Source organism: Scyliorhinus torazame, chromosome 1, assembly GCF_047496885.1.
Source record: "Scyliorhinus torazame isolate Kashiwa2021f chromosome 1, sScyTor2.1, whole genome shotgun sequence".
NCBI classification, from domain to species: Eukaryota; Metazoa; Chordata; class Chondrichthyes; order Carcharhiniformes; family Scyliorhinidae; genus Scyliorhinus; species Scyliorhinus torazame.
The window spans coordinates 379,647,130-379,666,510 of record NC_092707.1 but is presented as its reverse complement, the minus strand read 5'-3'; the positions used below and the strand labels follow the sequence as shown (position 1 = coordinate 379,666,510).

Below are 19,381 nucleotides of genomic sequence, written 5' to 3'. Positions count from 1 at the left end.
TGGAAAAGGGTGGGTGGAGCCAGGTGGAACCAAAGAGAAGGTCAGGGCTCGATTAACGGGTAGGGAAAGATTAAATAACAAAGATGTCATGGAATGAAAGGCAAAGGGAGTAGGCTGGTAGTAATAAAGAAAAACATTGATCAAGAGTAGGTGTTAATAACAGAATAAAGATCAGCTTTGAAAGCAAAACCCGGGGTGGGGGGAGAAGTTCATGGTCTGAAATTGTTGAACTCTAGTGTTGAGTCAGGAAGGCTGTAACATGCCGAATCGGAAGAGGAGATGCTGTTCTTCCAGCTTGAGTTGGGCTTCACTGGACCATTGCAGCAGGCCAAGGACAGAAATATGAGCGTGAGAGCAAGATGGTGAATTGAAACGAGGGTACGAGGAAGTGCAGTCAAAGTAGCTGTGGGAGTCAGTGAGATTGTTATGACTAGTTATAAACAGTCTATTATCAGCAATAGAGACAGAGAAGTTAAGAAACTGTAGTGCTGGATGATAGACCATGTGAAGGTGAGAGAAGGGTGAAAATTGGAAGCAAAACTGATCTTTTCAATTCCGAACAAGAACCGGAAGTGGCACTATTATAGTCATTGATGTACTGGAAGAAGTTTATGGAAGGGGCCTGAGTAGGACTGGAACAAGGAAGGTTCCACATATCCCACCAAAAGACAAGCAAACTAGGGCTTATGCAGGTTTCCAGAGCCAGACTTTATATTTGGAGGGAATGAGACAAGGAGAAATTGTTCAATGAAAAAACAAATTCAACCAGGCGGAATCCAGCCACAAGTCCAGCCGCTAAGAAGGAAATTTGATGACATGGGAGCGGCCCAAAATTTTGAATTTCTACAGAAAATCTCTTAATAAAAATCAATTTCATTCGCTATGGGGGAAAAAGGTGATACATATCAAATCATTCCTATCTCGACTTTTAATTTATTCCCCACCCCACCTAGTGGCTCAGTGAAAGTATATCTAAAATGTAATCTCAAACTGATTTATACCTCTGCCAAACGTTCTAAACACTCACTTGTTTCTCTTTTCTCTGACACTGCCAAATTATAGTAAACTATCAGTTTTTGAATAATGAAGTGTTAAGAACATGACAAATTGGAAGAGTAAAGTACTACTTTGATATTTACATACTACTTGCAGAAAACTGGTTTTAAATTGAATGTCTTAGAAAAGCATTTATAGGTTTATCAGGATTAGCGTTACTTTACATCCATCTGTTTGCACTCTGCTAATCAGTTGTGGAATATTGCATTTCCATTAGGGATCATTACCGCACATTTCGTTGGAGGGTACCCAATTGAATATGACTCTGTGACTGCACCCTACTCCCTTCCCATGATTACCACTTATCAGCAATATAGCTCCCGCACACATTCATCATACAGATGCACTGGCAAAATTGGAGAATACTCCTTTTGGCAAAGTCATGTTACTTCTCCACTTATCGATTCACCAGCAGCAGTTTTCTCTGAGACACCCAATATAGTTGACCTTTCCTGAACCAATTCACTGGCATCAAAGCTCCAAAAACTACCGTATAATCTCCAACCCTATAGTCAACCAAATTCAACGTCACAGTTGGGCACTTCTCAACTGCTTTCACACTGCATAAGGATAGAAGGCCACACATCTTCACCAATGGGGCCTTTCATGGCAAATAGAAATCAGGTTCCGTGCCATTAAATTATGTCCACTAACAAAACTATTTGGTGGCATACATGGTTTGCGTGCTGGTGCAAAGTTCTAAAGTGGTTTGAATTATAAACTGGGTCTGCATAATAAATGAAATTTTAATGCCACAAACTCCAGAACTCACCCAAACACTAATATAGATGGTAATGCCCCACCTATCTGAATCACTAACAATTTAAAAAAGACTAATCTTACAAGTATTACCATATATCAACATCGATCAGCATATCACCTCCTGTGTGCCAACATTTCAACGCTCATACACATTTATTTAGCAGATTCAAACAGTCTCACAACACAACTGAAATAATACTTGCAGGACTAGGGGGATAACATAAAAGGGTTTTCTCAATGTTTTAAGTAATGATGGTATTTTAAATAAACAGCTGTTTTGATGAATTGGCAAACCGTTCACACTTCGTCTAAACTACAATGTGATCAATTGTCATTTAACTCTGGCGTGTATCATGTCTTTGCACCCCTCTAAGCCCCACATTACCTCTGTCTTCTCAGCCTCTGCGAAGCATTGAATGGCATTGAATTACATACTAACAGGAGAACCATGTGCATTCTCCCAGCTGGTCATTTATTTTAACATGATGCATCGTAATAATAATAAAGATTATTATTATGAACATTGTACAGGAACATTTCGAAAAAGAGAATAAAAAGAGACACCAACCACTGGATGAATGTAATAGGCTCAGTAGTGTGTCCAGAAGGTATCGGATGATTGTGCGCAGTTGCTCTGTAGAAGAATTCTGTATCAATTCTGTTGAATCATATGTTTCCGGCAGGGTCTTCCTGCTGGATCCAAGGGCCACTCTGAGGCGCTGCACGGCATGATGGGCCAGGTTTAGCTGAAGCTGCAACTGAATGCAATCCTGATATGCTGAAAATACTTTACTATCCTCTTCAACTGCTTTGTCAGGCTTCCTTAAGAAGTACTGAGCATTATTAGCACTGTTCAATGGAGGAAGGTCAATATTCTGCAACAAAGTTTCCAGCCTATGGCAAGCCAGGTTATATCTGTCAACGCAAATTAAAATTGATAAATAGACTATACTTATTACCAAACAAAATCCATAAACATCTGAGTTTTATAAGTCCCATAATGGTTCTAGAAAAAATATTTTTTAGTTCAAATTTTGGTCTCCTTTTCGTTTCCCTTCATTAATGTCATCTTCCTCATAGGCCACAAAAAGAAGCCACTTTCAATCAGACTGATTAACCAAGAAAGCTGCTGTAAATGTAGTGCAGTGAACAATTTTAATGGGGTGACCTTTTTAAAATGCTGACCTTTCTCCCCTTCAACCTTCATTCCCCCGGAGCAGGGTTCCATAAATGCTGCCAACCCTTGCCGAAGTGGTTACCTTTCAGGGGTGTGCACATGATCAAACTTTAAAAAAAATAAATTTAAGAGTAGCCAATTATTTTTATTTTTCCAATTAAGGGGCAATTTAGTGTGGCCGATCCACCTAACCTGCACATCTTTGGGTTGTGGGGGTGATGAAACCCACGCAGACATGGGGAGAATGTGCAAACTCCACACGGACAGTGACCCAGGGCCGGGATTCGAACCCGGGTCCTCAGTGCCGCAGTCCCAGTGCAATCCACTGCGCCATATGCCGCCCTTCACATGATCAAACATGTACGCTAGAATGAACAACAGAGCTCAATCCAATCAGCCAACAACCCACTCATTATCCAACAGGACTCCTGGATAGTGATCAAAGATGGCCATCTGCTTTTCCCATTCCAATTACTGAATCAGTTGCAGCATCCTCGCTGCCATCACGTCACACAATGGACTTTGTGTTTTAGATGAAAATGAAATGAAAATGAAAATCGCTTGTCACAAGTAGGCTTCAAATGAAGTTACTGTGAAAAGCCCCTAGTCGCCACATTCCGGCGCCTGTTCGGGGAGGCTGTTACGGGAATTGAACCGAGCTGCTGGCCTGCCTTGGTCTGCTTTCAAAGCCAGCGATTTAGCCCTGCTGAACACAGGGTACTTCAAAAGTCTGTGGGCAACTTTAATAACTTTGGATGCACACGGCAGAAATTTAATTGCTAATCGAATTCCTGTGTTGCATTTTTCCTATAATGAGTGGTGAATTTTCCTCTCACAGCTATTATGGACTTCAAGTTGTGTTAGTCTTGAGCACTTTAGCCATTCCAGGACAGCAATGATGCCCAAGTCTTCAAAAAGACTATTTCAGTTTATTGAGAATGCTGCAATTTTTGTACCATTTTTCCATTTTGTGCTTTTTGTAGAGAGAGTTTGCAAGTCTATGGAAAGAACAGCAGAGTCGGACCAATTGGATTCCATCCCCTAACTACGCTGTAAGATTCTGCGATTTCTACATTTTGATTTCATACACGATTTCAGGGAGGATCAAATCCAGGTATGGTTTATACTGTAAATGGCAGAACCCTGAGGAACATTAACATACAGAGGGATCTGAGCGTGCAGGTCCACAGTTCCCTAAAAGTGGCCACACAGGTGGCCAAGGTGATTAAGAAGGCATATGGCATGCTTTCCTTCATCAGGGGGGGGGCACTGAGTACAGGAGTTGGGAAATCATGTTGCAGCTATATAAAACCTTGGTTAGGCTGTATTTGGAGTGTTGCATGCAGTTCTGGTCACATTATCAGAAGGACATGGAAGCTTTGACGAGAGTGCAAAGAGGGTTCACTAGGGTGTTACCTGGTCTCGAAGTTGTTGCCTATGAGGAGAGATTGAATAAACTAGGATTGTTTTCACTGGAAAGGCGGAGGCTGAGGGGAAAGGTCTACAAAATTATGAGAGGCATAGACAAGGTGGATAGTCAGAGGCTTTTTCCAGGGGTGGAAGTGTCAATTACAAGGGGGCACAGGTTCAAGGCGAGAGGGGAGAAAGTTTAAGGGAGATGTGCGGGGTGCGTTTTTCATGCAGAGAGTGGTGTGCCTGGAACACGCTGTCAGAGGATGTGTTGAAAGCAGACACATTAGCAAGGAATCTGGATGGGTACGTGAGTAGGGAGGAAATAGAGAGATGTGGACCGAGAAAGGGCAGAAGGTTTTTTTTTTAAAGTTAGGGCTTTGTGATCGCCACAGGCTTGGAGGGCTGAAGGACCTGGCCCAGTGCTGTACTTTTTTGCTCTTGTTCTAGCCAAATCAATTAATGAATACATTTTGCGATGACAACAGACATGGCTTGAATACTCCACTAACCCACCATTAAATCATCAAAAGTCATCCATCAAGAATCACCCATCAAGAATCACCTCTCAATGGAGAACCATAGGGCAACCATTGCAAGTAAATGTACACCCCAGCGTCATCATTTTCAAGAGATGGGTAATGGAAGTAAAAGACCAGACTATATCTGCACCTTTCAAAATGATTAACTAACCGGCATTGTATATCTTCTTGAAGAGCTACCATCATTGTTAATTGCTGTTCCATTTCTGGCTGGCTTGCAGAATCACTTTCACCTTTTAGGGGATCATGTATTAACTTGATCTCACTTTCCCATGGTAAGATGTAGGTGTGCCCATAATACAGTCCCAGTGGTATTTTAGCTCTTGCATTTGTGCTACCATAACGTCCAATTACTGTGATCTGCAAAGCAAATGGGAGGAGTTGTTTTTTTTTAAAAAATTGATGAGGTATCTTAAGCTTGTTTATAGATTCTGTTTTACAGGAAACATTCAATACTTCAAACAATTGCCCTCTCATTGATTCTAAAGTTATCTTTGGCCCCACCACACTCACCGTAACCTTGACACCGTCGCATTCCCCAGACACTGTCTCAGATTGCACCAGACTGTTCTGAACTTTGGTGCCCTATGTCACTCTGAGCCGGGTTTCTGACAAAACCGCTTAAAAACCATCTACATCCCACCTCCATATCATGAAAGCTCTCCATCCCTTATTCAGTCCATTTGCTCATCCATATCTCTGTGACCTCCCGACTCAATTTCTGCAATTTTCTCTTCATCCACTTCCTATCCTCCATCCTTAATACACTTCAGCTCATCTCTGCTACCCATAACCTGTCCCATACCAAGTTCCCTACAGTCATCATTTTTGAGCTTGTTAAGTAATATTGGCTTCCGGTTCCACAACTTAAATTTGAATTCTCAAGTCTTCAAATCCCTTCATGGTCTTACCACATCCCATTTCAATAACCATCTTCAACCCTCTCCAAGAATTCTGGTCACATGCATGCAGGAACACCTTTTCTCTTCAATTGATAGCTGTGCCGTCGTTATCCAAGCTCTTGAATTTCTCTCCTTCAACCTTTCCACCTATTTTCCTTCTTTAAGATCCTCCCCAAACCCCACCTCTGACGAGGCTATTAGTTACCCTATCTAATAGCTCCTTTGGCTCTGTGTCGACTTTCGTCAGAGCATACTTTCCTGAGGCACCTGGAGGTGTTAACCTGGCTTTAAAAGGTACTGTACAAGCTAAAATTGTTGTTGTTCCATGTAGTTTAACAAGCTGCATACCTTCATGAACCTGCAAACAGGTGGAGGCAGTAAATCATGAAGAATTAATGAGTGTGTACTAATATCTGTAGCCACCACTAAACGTCTTCCATCCACTTCTTCTCCTAGAGTCCAAATATCGATTGATAAAGACGCCAAGTCTGCACAGGTTGGGATCAATATATCTGTCAAGAGTATTGGTCTACCAAAGTCTAGTGTCACAAATCTTCGTGCCCCTAAAGTGGAAAAACAAAATCCAATTTAAATTGTCAAACAGGACAGGATTTTCTTTTGCAAAATGCTTACACGAACACCATACCAATGATTTAGATTTATTGTCACATGTACCGAGATACAGTGAAAAGTATTGTTCTGCGTACAGTCCATGCAGATCATTCCATGCATGAAAAAACGTAGGACGGTGGCCCAGCGGTTCGCACTGCTGCCTCACAGCACCAGGGACCCGGGTTCAATCCCAGCCTTGGGTCACTGTCTGTGTGGAGTTTGCATTTTCTCCCCATATCTGTGCGTGTTTCCTCCGGGTGCTCCGGTTTCCTCCCACAGTCCAAAGGTGTGCAGGTTAGGTGGACTGCCCATGCTAAATTTCCCCTTAGTGTCCAAAAAGATGTGCAGGTTAGATTAAGAGGTTAATGGGTTTGGGTGGGGGAGTGAGCTTGGGTGGAGTGCTCTTAGAGGGTCAGTGAAGACTTGATGGGCCGAATGACCTCCTTCTGCACTGTAGGGATAAATATGCAGGATAAGAAAATTTAAATATCAGTATGAGAGCAATATAGAAATGTATATTTTATTCAATGTGTATCAAGGTTTTGTAGCAAGCAGAACCATCCTGGGAGTGCATAGAACAGTCAATCTAATAAAACTGAACTGTTATTAAAATTATTTCTCTTCCTGTCCCTCCCTTTCTCTAAATCTCCTCTCTTTCATTAAAATGTCCCAGAACCCAAAAAAAGGGCATGCTTTAAAAGTTATAGCTGGGCACGGTAGTTCAACTGGGAATGGCAGCAAATACATTTGTTACACAAAACAATACAGTCTGCTATCAGATCTCAACCAAGGTAGCAAGCAGAGCACAACAGTCAACCTCCGTACCCCTAGCTAGGGGTGGTGGTGGGGGGTGGGTGGGGGGGGGGGGGTTTATAAAAAATGGGTCAGAATTCACATGTGTTGACAGCCAGCCTTGAATCCTGGCATCAAGTAAAGATGCCAACACACTCAGCTGTGAAGTGTTTCACAATTAAATAGTCTGCTCTCCATTGAAAAATTACCATTTGGATGACGTGATACGAAACCCAAAATTTGGGAATAAAATGCAGGAGTAAATGTTTTCAAGGGAGGAAGCAAGAAAACTGGTAAGAAAAATACTTTATACAGCTCTGAAATATTGCAGTCTGCAAAATGTTTATCTACCTGAGTGCATTCGTTCAATAATGATAGATTGATGCGGTGGAGGCTGAAGTAGGTGAGAAGCATGAGAAATTGCTAGTGCTAGACCAGTCCCCAGAGGACTCTGCAAAAAATAAAAATAAAAAAAATTTGTAGAGTTAACATCCAAAAATTGATAATTAAATAAAGTGTTGCATGATTAAAACTGGCACAATGACCTGTGGTTTACTTGTGAAGTCAACATGCAATCCCAAACATATTTCTGGTAGTGGACTACATGCCTGCCCATTGAATGGTTTCATTCCATATATTATGTATACAATATAAGGAAACAAAACACACTGCACAACATGCACCATTCAGCAAATTACAATTCACAAGTTATTAACCTTTTGTTTATAGATTGCAAGGTTGTCACAGGCAAACATCACAGGCAAATAGCATTTTAGTGCTGCTCAAGATCATATCACACAGCAACAACAAGTTCTAGAATACAGAACCCAACATTATACATAATATATAACACAGGCCACAGTTCGTGTAAGTTGCCACAATTATCTCTTTACTCATGTATTGCAAGCCCCTACTTACAACACCCAAAATACTGTTGACCTTTTCAACTGACATACCTACTTCACTGAATTATGCACTTTAACTCCTTGGGCGGGATTCTCCGTGTCTGAGACTAAGTGTTGACGCCGACGCAGAAATCGTGGACTTTCATGGCAGTAAAACTGGTGCCGAACCTGGATTGATTCAGCAACTGTGTAGGGGCTAGCACTGACACCATGCGGAACGCAATCGATTCCAATGAAAAACAGTACGGGATTCACCAGGTCAGTGATTGACACTCGGGAGGCTAACAAGCTGCAGTCACTTATACACATTTACAAGCCCCACACGCTCATTCTAGTCAATAAGGTGGCACACTGGTTGTGTTGGAGCACGATACAGCTGATGGGTCGGCTGGGGCCAGATGGCATTAAGATCAGAGTGGGCTGTCAGCGGCATGCGCAGCTGCATGGCTGCCTTCCAGCTGCGGCAATGGCGTTCCGTGTCCAGCCACCCCGACCCCACAGCTCACCTCCTGGCCACCACCCCACTACTCCCCCCGGCCCTGGCAGAAGCCCCCCAGCCAGTGGCACAACTGTCAGCAAACTATGGCAATGTTGGACACTTTCCATATCCCCTCTCTCTCCCTTAGCAGCCACCATGATGGTTTCACAATTTTTAACAGCACAAGTTATTTTGGTCTTTGAACTGCGCCATCGGGAACTTGGCCCCTCGGAGGCGGAGCACCCAGGAGGCCCTGGAGAATACCGGGTTAGGCTCGCTAATAGTATGCAAACCATACTGTACGTGCGTTCCAGACCACATTGACGCCGCTGTCGAGGTGACAGAGAACAGTGATTTGGCGTCAAATCGGCGGCCGTTGCGATTTTAGCGTCGGAACCTATTCTCCACCCATTCGCATTTCGCGATTTCGGGGTCAGCCAATGGAGAATCCCGCCCCTTATGTACTTTAAAAAGGGGACCGCTAGATTTTTAGCATGTGGTTCAGAATAACGCCAAGAGGGGGTTCAATTCCCTTTCGACTGAAGTAGTCTTGGGATCAGCTTCCTCGCCCTGCCCAAGTGTGCAAGGCAATGGCAAACCACCACTGACAAAACCTGCCATGGAAACGACTCAGGATGAAGCATCATGAGACAAAGTCAAGAACCTGCCTTTGGGCAGTGCACACATGAATGAGTGAATGAATGAACAAATAAATGTAAACTCCCAAGTGTCTCTGCTCATCCACACCATACAATGTCTTTCCATTGAGTTCTTATTCCTAAGGCACAGCTGGAGTACTAGTGCAGTTCTGGTCACCATACTATGGAAAGATGTGATTTCACGACAGAGGATACGGAGGTAATTTACGTGGATATTGTCTGAACTGCAAAATTTTGTTTATGAGGAAAGATTGGATAGACTCTGTTTTTTTTTACTTTGAAACAGCGGAGGCTGAAGGAGGCCTATGGAAACGTATAAAATTATACGGCATCTAGACAAAGTGAATAAGAAGGTCCTATTTCTGGCGGCACGGTGGTGCAGTGGTTAGCACTGCTGCCTCACGGCGCCGAGGACCCAGGTCACTCTCCGTGTGGAGTTTGCATATTCTTGCCGTGTCTGCGTGGGTCTCACCCCACAGCCCAAAAACAATGTGCAGGGTAAGCGAATTGGTCACACTAAATTGCCCCTCAATTAGAAAAAAAAAAGAATTTGGTCCTATCCTGGTTGAGAGGTCCATACCTTAAATCTGTCAGCAAATTTCCATATTATTCTTCGTACATCCAAATAAAATTTAAATAAATTAAAATACACAATGTGGGCCCAGCACTGCCCACAGGAATACACCACTAGCTATTGTTCTCCAACGGAAGCAACACCTGCTAACACTAATCACCTGTTTCTAATCAAACAAATTTCTACCTATGCTACATTTCCACACACCAATGTTTGTGGCAAAACATCTTGGAATGCCTCGTAAAAATCCATGTCTGAATCTTGCTCACTGAGCTAATTTAACTGACTGCAAAGGGCAGGTTTTCATATTTATTTTTTTAAATGGTAATTGCAACTATATGCAATTGATGTTTAACAGATTTTAAACGGCCACTTATATTTAAATAGGCACAGCAATTTTTTTAAAAACCAAACATACCGTTTTGGACTTGTTGGTATTTTTTGAATGAATGGCCACAGTGACGGGATGAGGATCAATAACTGAGCCAGGAAAGAGCTGTGCTAACTCTGCGCTGATTGCTGCAGAGACTGCCTCGTTTGGTGGCGTTAATGGCGGAGTCATGAACAGTGGCGTTGTTTTAGGAGTGGGAGGAATCACATCGGCAGGATGTATGAAAAAACCGGGTGCTGTGGATGCACTAGAAGCCACCGAGTTGTGAATAGGTCCGACTCCAGGTGCTGCCGCTGCTACTGCCGCTGCCGTAGTCTGATGCAACTTGGCTTCCAGCTTGGCTTTCTGTTACATTTAAAAAAAAAGAGTGGTCCATTAAACTACCTTATTGCAGCTCACGTGGTTGCCAATTATAAGTTAGAAAAAAAAACACAGAAAAATTAGATTTGGTGTTCAGGATCTGAGTTTGTAAAAAGCAACTATCCCTGCTATTATTATCCACCCTAACACTAGGTTTTCCCATGACCAACAGTCATGCAAAACTAAATACTCACATTTCGGCTGTGCATCAAAATGGTGCTAGACCTATTACTATTTGTATTTAAGGTTGACAGTAACTAATGGGCTGCACGGTTGCGCAGCAGTTTGCATATTCTCCCCGTGTCTGCGTGGGTTTCACCCCCACAACCCAAAGATGTGCATGGTAGGTGGATTGGCCACACTAAATTGCCCCTTAATTGGAAAAAAGTAATTGGGTACTTTAAAAAAAATTTTTTTTAAAGTTGACAGCAACATGTTTAAATCTATAAAGAGCACCAGGTAAAATCAGGGCCACCAAATTTTAGTTGGGGTTTCCGTAATCGACAAGTAGAATGAAAACCTCCCTGCTCACCTGCTGCTGAAGTTTTAGCAACTGCTGTTGTTTCTCCTGCAGAACCTGTAGCTGCTGCTCTGCTGATGCCATAGCATGGGAGAGGGACTGAAGGGCAACTTGAGCTGCTGAACTCAGTGCTGTTGAGGCTTCTCCTACTGTACCAGTTGTAAGCCCACCCACTGCTGTTGTAAGTCCAAAGCCAGTCACTAGACAGGAGGAAAGAAGAAACAATCACAGTTAAAATACAATAATGATTCAATCTTCCACGTGCAAGTTAGCTTTCATATTTTAAGAAGTGCTAGGTATTCATATTGTTTCATGCATCTGCTCAAATGCCCACGAGGGATACATACCGTGGCCCACTGTGCACATTCTCAGCCATTGAAAATAAAGCACTTCAATTCTGTCAATTTCATGGTCATTTATCCCAGTAGAACCCATTTACATCTACACACATTCCGGGACATTTACTGGCACATGGGAAAGTAACAAGTTAACTTCATGTTCCGTTCGGCCACCCTTTTGCAGAATGGGGAGGCTTATCCAGGGCAACTGGTTAGCTAAAGTAAGTGTCCAGGTACGACAGAAATGGCCATTCTCTCTCCATCATTTGGCATTTCTCAACTTACTTGCATCATCTCGCTCCACTCTTGTGCCGTCACTTGTTGAAATGCAGCTGAAGTGCAGAGGTTCCACTTCCAGGAGGCCAGTCAGAGCTGTAAAACTGCCCTCTGCTGCAGCACAACTGCTCATTTTCCCATTCCCTGCAGACGGAAACATATTTACAGTTAACTCCCTTCCCGTTAAAGCACTTACAGCACAGCTAACAAATGGGGAAGAGTAGCAGCAAAAAAAAAAAAAGAAATCGGGCAGTGGGTGTGAAAGGAGCAACACCAGATAGAAACATTTAAAATTAGAATGAAATATCGAATTTGACAAGAAGGTTTTAACCATTTAAAATTACAGCTTCGATAAAGAAAACTACCTGCCATAGTCTTTAACCAAATATTTGCAGGTAATGATCAAAACTACTGGAATTGTTACCTCCATAATGCAAGTTCAAATTCTAAAATGGTAATGTTTTGAAAGGGATGCTTAAACCAACACAAGGCTGCCTGACCATGCCAGAACTTTGCAGTGCTCATTCAGCAAACTTTCAAAGCATCAAGAACCTAGATCCAGATAGTTTAATTTGAACATTTAAAATGGCACAATTAATATTTTCTGTCCACACAATTTTCTCCACGAGTATTGCTAGGTGCATGGTGCTGTGTGCACACAATGCTTATCAATGAATACAAATGAGCAACTAATGACAACACAAATTATGGGCGCTCGTATCTCTCCATCTGACGAAATTAGACAGCCTTGTGTTGATTATAACTTGAAGCAGTGTTGTAATATACTGGAGGTGCTGCTATGAAATCTGCCTCAAGACCATAAGGCATAAGAGCCGAACTAGGCCACTCGGCCCATCGAGTCTGTTCCGCCATTCAATCATAGCTGATATTTTTCTCATTCCCATTCTCCTGCCTTCTCCCCATAACCTCTGATCCCCTTGTTTATACTGCAACCCAGGTTTTGATAATATCAGCTCTATCACTGACACCATTGCAACTTCAACTTGCGGATGCACATTGAGAGAGAGAGAGAGAGAGAGAGAGAGAGAGAGAGAGAGATCCATAGGTCCATAGCTTCCGATGAAGGTCAGAAGCCCCGTTTCTGACCCCGATCGGACAAAAAAGCTGCCCATTTACCTTCCTCCTATTTTTCTGGCCAATCTTCTGATTGAAGATCCTGCAAAACTAGGACAGTGGTTAGCACTGTTGCTTCACAACACCAGGGACCTGGGTTCAATCGGAGCCAGCACGTTCTTCTCGTGTCTGCGTGGGGTTCCTCCGGGTGCTCCGGCTTTCGCCCACAAGTCCCGAAAGACGTGCTGTTCGGTGAATTGGACATTCTGAATTCTCCCTGTGTACTCGAACAGGCGCCAGAGTGTGGCGACGAGGGGATTTTCACAGTAACCTCATTGTACTGTTAATGTTAGTCTACTTGACACACTAATAAAGATTATTAAAATAACTTATTCAGCGCAGGAAACCTTGGCCGGGGAAGCAGATAGAATCTACACAGAAGCCAGCCCCCCCTTTTTAAGGCACGAGCTGCCGTATTCTGTTGAGAGTTTAAATGTCTCAAAGCTTCTCAGTGTGTTCGTGTATAGGTGCATGAGCAGGTAGGTAAGGGGGTGGGTGGCAGCAAGATAGGGTGACAAATGGGCAGGGTGGTGAGGTTGCTCTTATGCCTGTAGGGTCAGCGAATAGTTACACAGCAGTTAGACTAGGATCTTTCGGTCTAATATTTCCTGGGTAACTATTCAGGTAAGTAAATCAAAACTCTCCGAAATTTCCGACTTTAGCGGTTGGAGATATTTTCAGAGAGTTCCAGGGAGCTGAGGAATTGCTTATTGGAAGTTCAAACTTCCTGCACAATTTCCACAGAGCTATTGTGTTAGGACATAGTCCAGTAATGCAAAAGCTCCATTGCTGATCTCTAAAGCCAAGCATGCCTGCATCACAGATAAATTGGTATACATTCCACTGATGTTCCTGGAACAGCAGCTGAGTAACTACTCTTGTAGAAAAGGTTCCCTTCAATGCTAGTGCCACCTCACAGTGCTGAATCAGAAAAGCAACAATGGTGTAATATAAAGATGTTAGCAGGACACAAAATTAAGTTGACCAAACCAGCAGACAGCAATCTCATTCTTTTTGGTCCTCTGCATAAAGGAGGAGGGATATCATCATAGCACAGAACAACCTTGATGTTCCAACTGATCTTTAATTTCCCCTCAATTTCGTATGTTTGGAATCTTAATCTAATCATTGTTTTCAAAAAAAAATGTCACTACCGAATTCTTTTTTCCCCCAATTAAGGGGCAATTTAGCATGGATAATCCGCCTACCCTGCACATCTTTTTGGGTTGTGGGGATGAGGCCCATGCAGACATGTGGAGAATGTGCAAATTCCACACAGACAGTGACCCGGGGCCGCGATCGCACCCTGGTCCTTGGTGCCGTGAGGCAGCAGTGCTAATCAGTGTGCCACCATGCTGTCCCAAATCTTAATCTAATAAGCCGAAGTTTGCATTCTGTTTCGACCCCAGCAGTCAAATAGGTTGAAGAAAGAGTGTGGTCAAGTGGAGCTTTCGAGTTCATCAATACTTCCGTGCACATGCCAGCCAACAAGATGTTTCTGGAACAGCAGCTATTGTGAACTTCCCTAAATAGTGCATTGAGCAAATCATCAAATTCAACAGAACTTCAGCATTCCACATTAAAACTCTATGATGTTTGGAGAATTGACTAATCACCAGTGTGCAGGAAAAACATTTCCACTAGAATCAAAGTAGCGTTTAATGGCTTCACTAGACTACATCATCTGCACTCTCACCTGATAACACATCAGAAAGATCTATTTCATCAGACTGCACACATGTGCTACTATTATAGGCGTTTTTGCAGGATGAACCACCCATTTCTAAATCGAACAGAACTGGATCAAATGGTGAGCTGTACAAACCGTATCTGAAAATTCAAAACAGTATAAGTGTCAAATATAAACAAGGAGGGAGAAAAATGAAACTGAAAACACTTACAAGATCAATGGCTAAAAAAAAATTAGCGTACTTTCATGTCCATTTAATTAAGCTAGCATCCAACAATCAAGACTACTTTAAAATTATGGTGAACATTTGAAAATCAGTGAAACAGTGCATGTTTTCTTCCACTAACATCACATTTCCTTCTGAATGCTGAACACTAACATAGTTTGTTGGATTTGTAAATATAAAAACCTGGAAACATATTTTGAAGAGTTTGAACTCTTCCCTTTCATTGCTCTGTATTATGTTAGCTGAGTTAATGCAGAGCAGTCGTAAAGAATGCAAATTTGCCTCAGTGTCACAAGGTTAAAAGGGGAGACGGAATTTTTCTTTTTTAATAAAAGTATTTTTATTAAGGTTTTGCAGAATTTTTCATAATAAAACAGTAGTAACAATAACAAAACAAACTAGAGTGAACATTCACAAAGTGCAAAAAGAGAATATACAATAAAAATTAAATAGACATTACCCCACGCGACTCAGTCTTCCCACACCATCCCAATGAAGCACTCACACGCACCCCCACCCCCCCCCCACCCCCCCCCCACACCCCGGCCCCCGCCCTGCGGATTGCTGCTGTTTCATTTTAATTTTCCCCGAGAAAGTTGACGAACGGCTGCCACCTCTGAGAGAACCCTAGCGCAGACCCTCTTAAGACAAACTTTATTTTCTCGAGGCTGAGAAACCCAGCCATGTCGTTAACCCAACTCTCTACACTCGGGGGGCTTCGAGTCCCTCCACATTAATAAAATCCGTCTCCGGGCTACTAGGGAAGCAAAGGCCAAGACGTCGGCCTCTTTCGTCCCCTGAACTCCCGGGTCTTCTGACACTCCAAAGATGGCTATCTCTGGACTCGGTACCACCTGTGTGTTAAGCACCTTGGACATTGCCCTTGCGAACCCTTGTCAGAACTCTCCAAGCTCCGGGCATGCCCAAAACATGTGGACATGGTTTGCAGGGCTGCCCTTGCATCTCATACAACTGTCTTCTACCCCAAAAAACTTGCTCATTCTCGCTGCCGTCATGTGTGCCCGGTGGACCACCTTAAATTGAATTAGACTGAGCCTGGCACATTATGAGGAGGAATTAACCCTGCCCAGGACCTGTGCCCACAGACCCGCTTCCAACTCCTCACCTAGCTCCTCCACGGGGGTTTCCTCCGCCTCCTGTAGCTCCTGGTAGATATCCGACACCTTCCCCTCCCCCACCCATGTGCCAGAGTGCCATGTGCCAGAGTGCCATGTGCCACCCTGTCCTGCATCCTCAGTGGTGGCAGCGTCGGAAAGGCCACTACCTGTTTTTTTAATCTGTTTTTTCAGAAAGGCTCGTACTTGCAGATATTTAAAGGTGTTTCCTGGCGGCAGATTAAATTTGTCCTCTAGCGCCTTCAAACTGGGAAAGCCTCAGTCTATGAACAGATCTCCCATCCTTCTGATGCCTGCCCTCTGCCAGCTCTGGAACCCACCATCCATCCTACCCGGGACAAACCAGTGGTTGTTACATATTGGGGTCCAGACCAACTCTCTCTCCACCTTCTTGTACCTCCTCCACTGTCCCCAGATCCGCAGTGTCGCCACCACCACCGGACTTGTGGCGTAACGGGTCGGCGAGAACGGCAACGGAGCCGTTATCAAAGCTCCCAGACTAGTACCTTTACATGACGCCGCCGCCAGCTGCTCCCACGCCGCCCCCCCCCCCCCCCCCCCCCCCAAAAATCACCCCTTCCTCATCGCCCACTTCCTAATCATAGCTATATTGACCACCCAGCAGTAGATGCGAATGTTCGGCAGCGCCAACCCATCGCCCTCCCCAACTGCGCTCCAACAGCGATCTCCTTACTCGCGGGGTCTTATTCGGCCACACAAATTGATCCTACTCACCCGCTTAAAAAAAGCCTCAGGGATGAAGATGGGGAGGCACTGAAAGACAAACAAAAATCTGGGAGGGACAGTCATTTCCACGGTCTGCACCCTCCCTGCCAGTGACAGCGGGAGCATGTCCCACCTTTTTAAAGTCCCCTTCCATTTGCTCCACCAACCGGGTCAGGTTGAGCCTGTGCAGGGCATCCCATTTCCTGGCCACCTGTATACCCAGGTAACAAAAACTTTTCTCTACCATCCTGAGCAGCAGCTCTTTCAGTCTCTCCTCCTGACCCTTGGCCTGGATCACAAACAACTCGCTCTTTCCCATGTTCAGTTTGTACCCTGAAAAACTACCAAAATCCCTCAGGATCCGCAGAACCTCCCCCATCCCCTCCACTGGGTCCGAAATGTACAGGAGCAAATCATCCGCGTATAGCGAGACCCGATGTTCCAACCCCCCCCCCCCCCCACCCAAACAAACCAGTCCCCGCCAGTTCCTCGAGGCTCTCAGCGCCATAGCTAGCGGTTCTATAGCTAGGGCAAATAGTAACGGGGAGTGGGGACACCCCTGTCTCGTTCCCCGGTGAAGCTCGAAGTACCCCAACCTCAGCCGGGGGCCTCCGCGTATCCCCTGTACACTCGGAGTATCTCCACCACCAGCCTCTCCCTCTTTCTCTTTTTCCCTATGGGATCGAATTGAGAGGAGCTCCCCTTTGACAGCTGCCTTCAGAGCCTCCCAGACCGTTGCCGCTGCTACCTCACCCGTATCGTTTGTTTTGTTTCCAGGTAATCCTGGATGTTCCTGCTAATTCGCCCGCAAACCTCTTCATCCGCCAGCACCCCCACATCCAGTCTCCAGAGTGGGCGCTGCCCTCTCTCCTCACTAAGCCGCAGGTCCACCCAGTGCTGGACATGGTCCGAGACAGTGATTGCTGAGTATTCTGTCCCCGCCACCTTTGGGATTAACGCCCTGCTCAAGACAAAGAAATCTATGCGGGAATAAACCATTTTGAATGTGGAAGAAAAAAAGACAACTCCTTCACTCTCGGCTGCGTGAACCTCCAGGGTTCCACATCCCACATTCTCCCCCCCCCCCCCCGGGATTTTGCCTACCATGCGTCTCATAAATTCCACATGACGACTTCCGGTTGCGGCAGGGATGAGCTAGCCGCACGTTTCGGCGGCTCCAGCTCCGACGGAACTTCGGGCTCTTTTAAGAGCCCCAACGGGGACTTGGACGGCCGTAAAACCCGGTGCGAGGCGCGAGGGAAGGGAGTCCCCCCCGAACGACGGAGGGAAAAACCGGCGGCGGCAGCTGCAGCCCGAAGAATCTGCAGACCGAAGGTCAGAGTGGAACAAAATGGCGGCGGAGAAACCACAGGTGACATGGGGGCCTGAGCAGGACGAGGTGGTGAGGCGGTGCGTGGACCTGCTGAAGAAGGAGGTAATGACCCCGTTGTTACAGGCAATTGAGGGGCTTAAGGAGACTTTAAAGACCCAGGAGACTGAACTTCGCGTGGTGGAGCAGAAGGTATCAGGTATTGAGGACGAGGTCCTGGGCCTGGTGGTCAAGACTCAGACGCACGAGGCACTTCATAAAAAGTGTGCTGATAGGATTGAGGCCCTTGAAAATGGAGCGCGAAGGAAGAACCTTAGGATACTAGGTCTCCCGGAGGGTGTGGAAGGAGTGGACTGTGGAGCGTACGCAAGTAAGATGCTGAGCTCACTGATGGGTGCTGAGGCCCCTGCGGGCCCCATGGAGGTGGAGTGGGCAAATCGGATCCCGGCGAGAAGACCAAAAACGGGAGAACCACCGAGGGCGATAATCGTGCGATTCTACCGCCTTAAGGACAGAGAAGAGGTCCTGAGATGGGCTAAAAAGGTGCAGAGTAGCAGATGGGAGAATGTGGTGGTAAGGATCTACCAGGATTGGAGTGCGGAGGTGGCGAGAAGGAGGGCGAGCTTCAACCGAGCCAAAGAGGTTTTGCACAAAAGGAAGGTGAAGTTTGGGATGCTGCAGCCAGCAAGACTATGGGTCACGCATCAGGAGAGACACTATTATTTCGAGTCGGCGGAGGAAGCATGGTCCTTCATCAATGAAGAGAAACTGGACCGGAACTGAGGGACTGATGCTGCAGGGAACTGTTATTGTTGTTATTATTGTTTTTGTTAATGGGATGGTGAAAGTTAATCGAGAAGTAAACAGGGAAGGGGGGGGGGGGACACTGGGGAAATGTGGGCGCCGGTGAGGGGGGAGAGGCGGGACATAGTCAGAGAATGGGGAAGGAGAGGGGGAGGGGAAAGGGAGCTGCGCCATAAGAGGCGGGTCAGGTAAAGGGATGCTCCCGCGCCAGAAAGAATAAGGCGGGAAAACAGGCGCAAGGCGGATGGGAGTTCCCTCACACCGGGGGGGGGCCGAGGAGCGAGCAGGAGTAGCTGGGGTCAGTTGAAGTCAGCTGACTTACGGAAGTGATCTGGGGGGAGCAATCAAGCTAGATAGGGATCTAGCAGGGGGGGGGGGGGGAGAGGGGGGGGACCAACTGGGTTGCTGCTGCGGAAATCCAAAAGGAAATGGCTAAAGAGAGGGTGGTCAGGGGCGGAATGCGACGCTGGGGGAGCGAGCGGGAGCGCGGAGGCGGGATATGGGACTGGCCTAGAGAAGGTAATGGCTAGTCGACGCGGGAGGGGGGCAGGTAGCCCCCCAGTGAGGCTGATCACATGGAA

General features: G+C 45.4%; 1 protein-coding gene across 5 annotated transcripts in view; it reads right to left on the bottom strand.

Moving 5' to 3' along the window:
* birc6 (baculoviral IAP repeat containing 6) overlaps positions 1–19,381 on the bottom strand; it is a 371,663-nt gene that overhangs the window by 199,682 nt on the left and 152,600 nt on the right. For 4 of the 5 annotated variants that reach the window (XM_072512201.1, XM_072512210.1, XM_072512218.1 and 1 more), the window contains exons 22-29: positions 14,585–14,718; positions 11,764–11,898; positions 11,153–11,340; positions 10,288–10,605; positions 7,605–7,704; positions 6,198–6,412; positions 5,099–5,307; positions 2,387–2,733 (exon numbers count right to left, since the gene is read on the bottom strand). In XM_072512201.1, coding sequence (XP_072368302.1) covers positions 2,387–2,733; positions 5,099–5,307; positions 6,198–6,412; positions 7,605–7,704; positions 10,288–10,605; positions 11,153–11,340; positions 11,764–11,898; positions 14,585–14,718 — 1,646 coding nt within the window. The remainder of the gene's footprint in view (positions 1–2,386; positions 2,734–5,098; positions 5,308–6,197; positions 6,413–7,604; positions 7,705–10,287; positions 10,606–11,152; positions 11,341–11,763; positions 11,899–14,584; positions 14,719–19,381) is intronic. The other variant, XM_072512230.1, reaches the window with a different exon arrangement.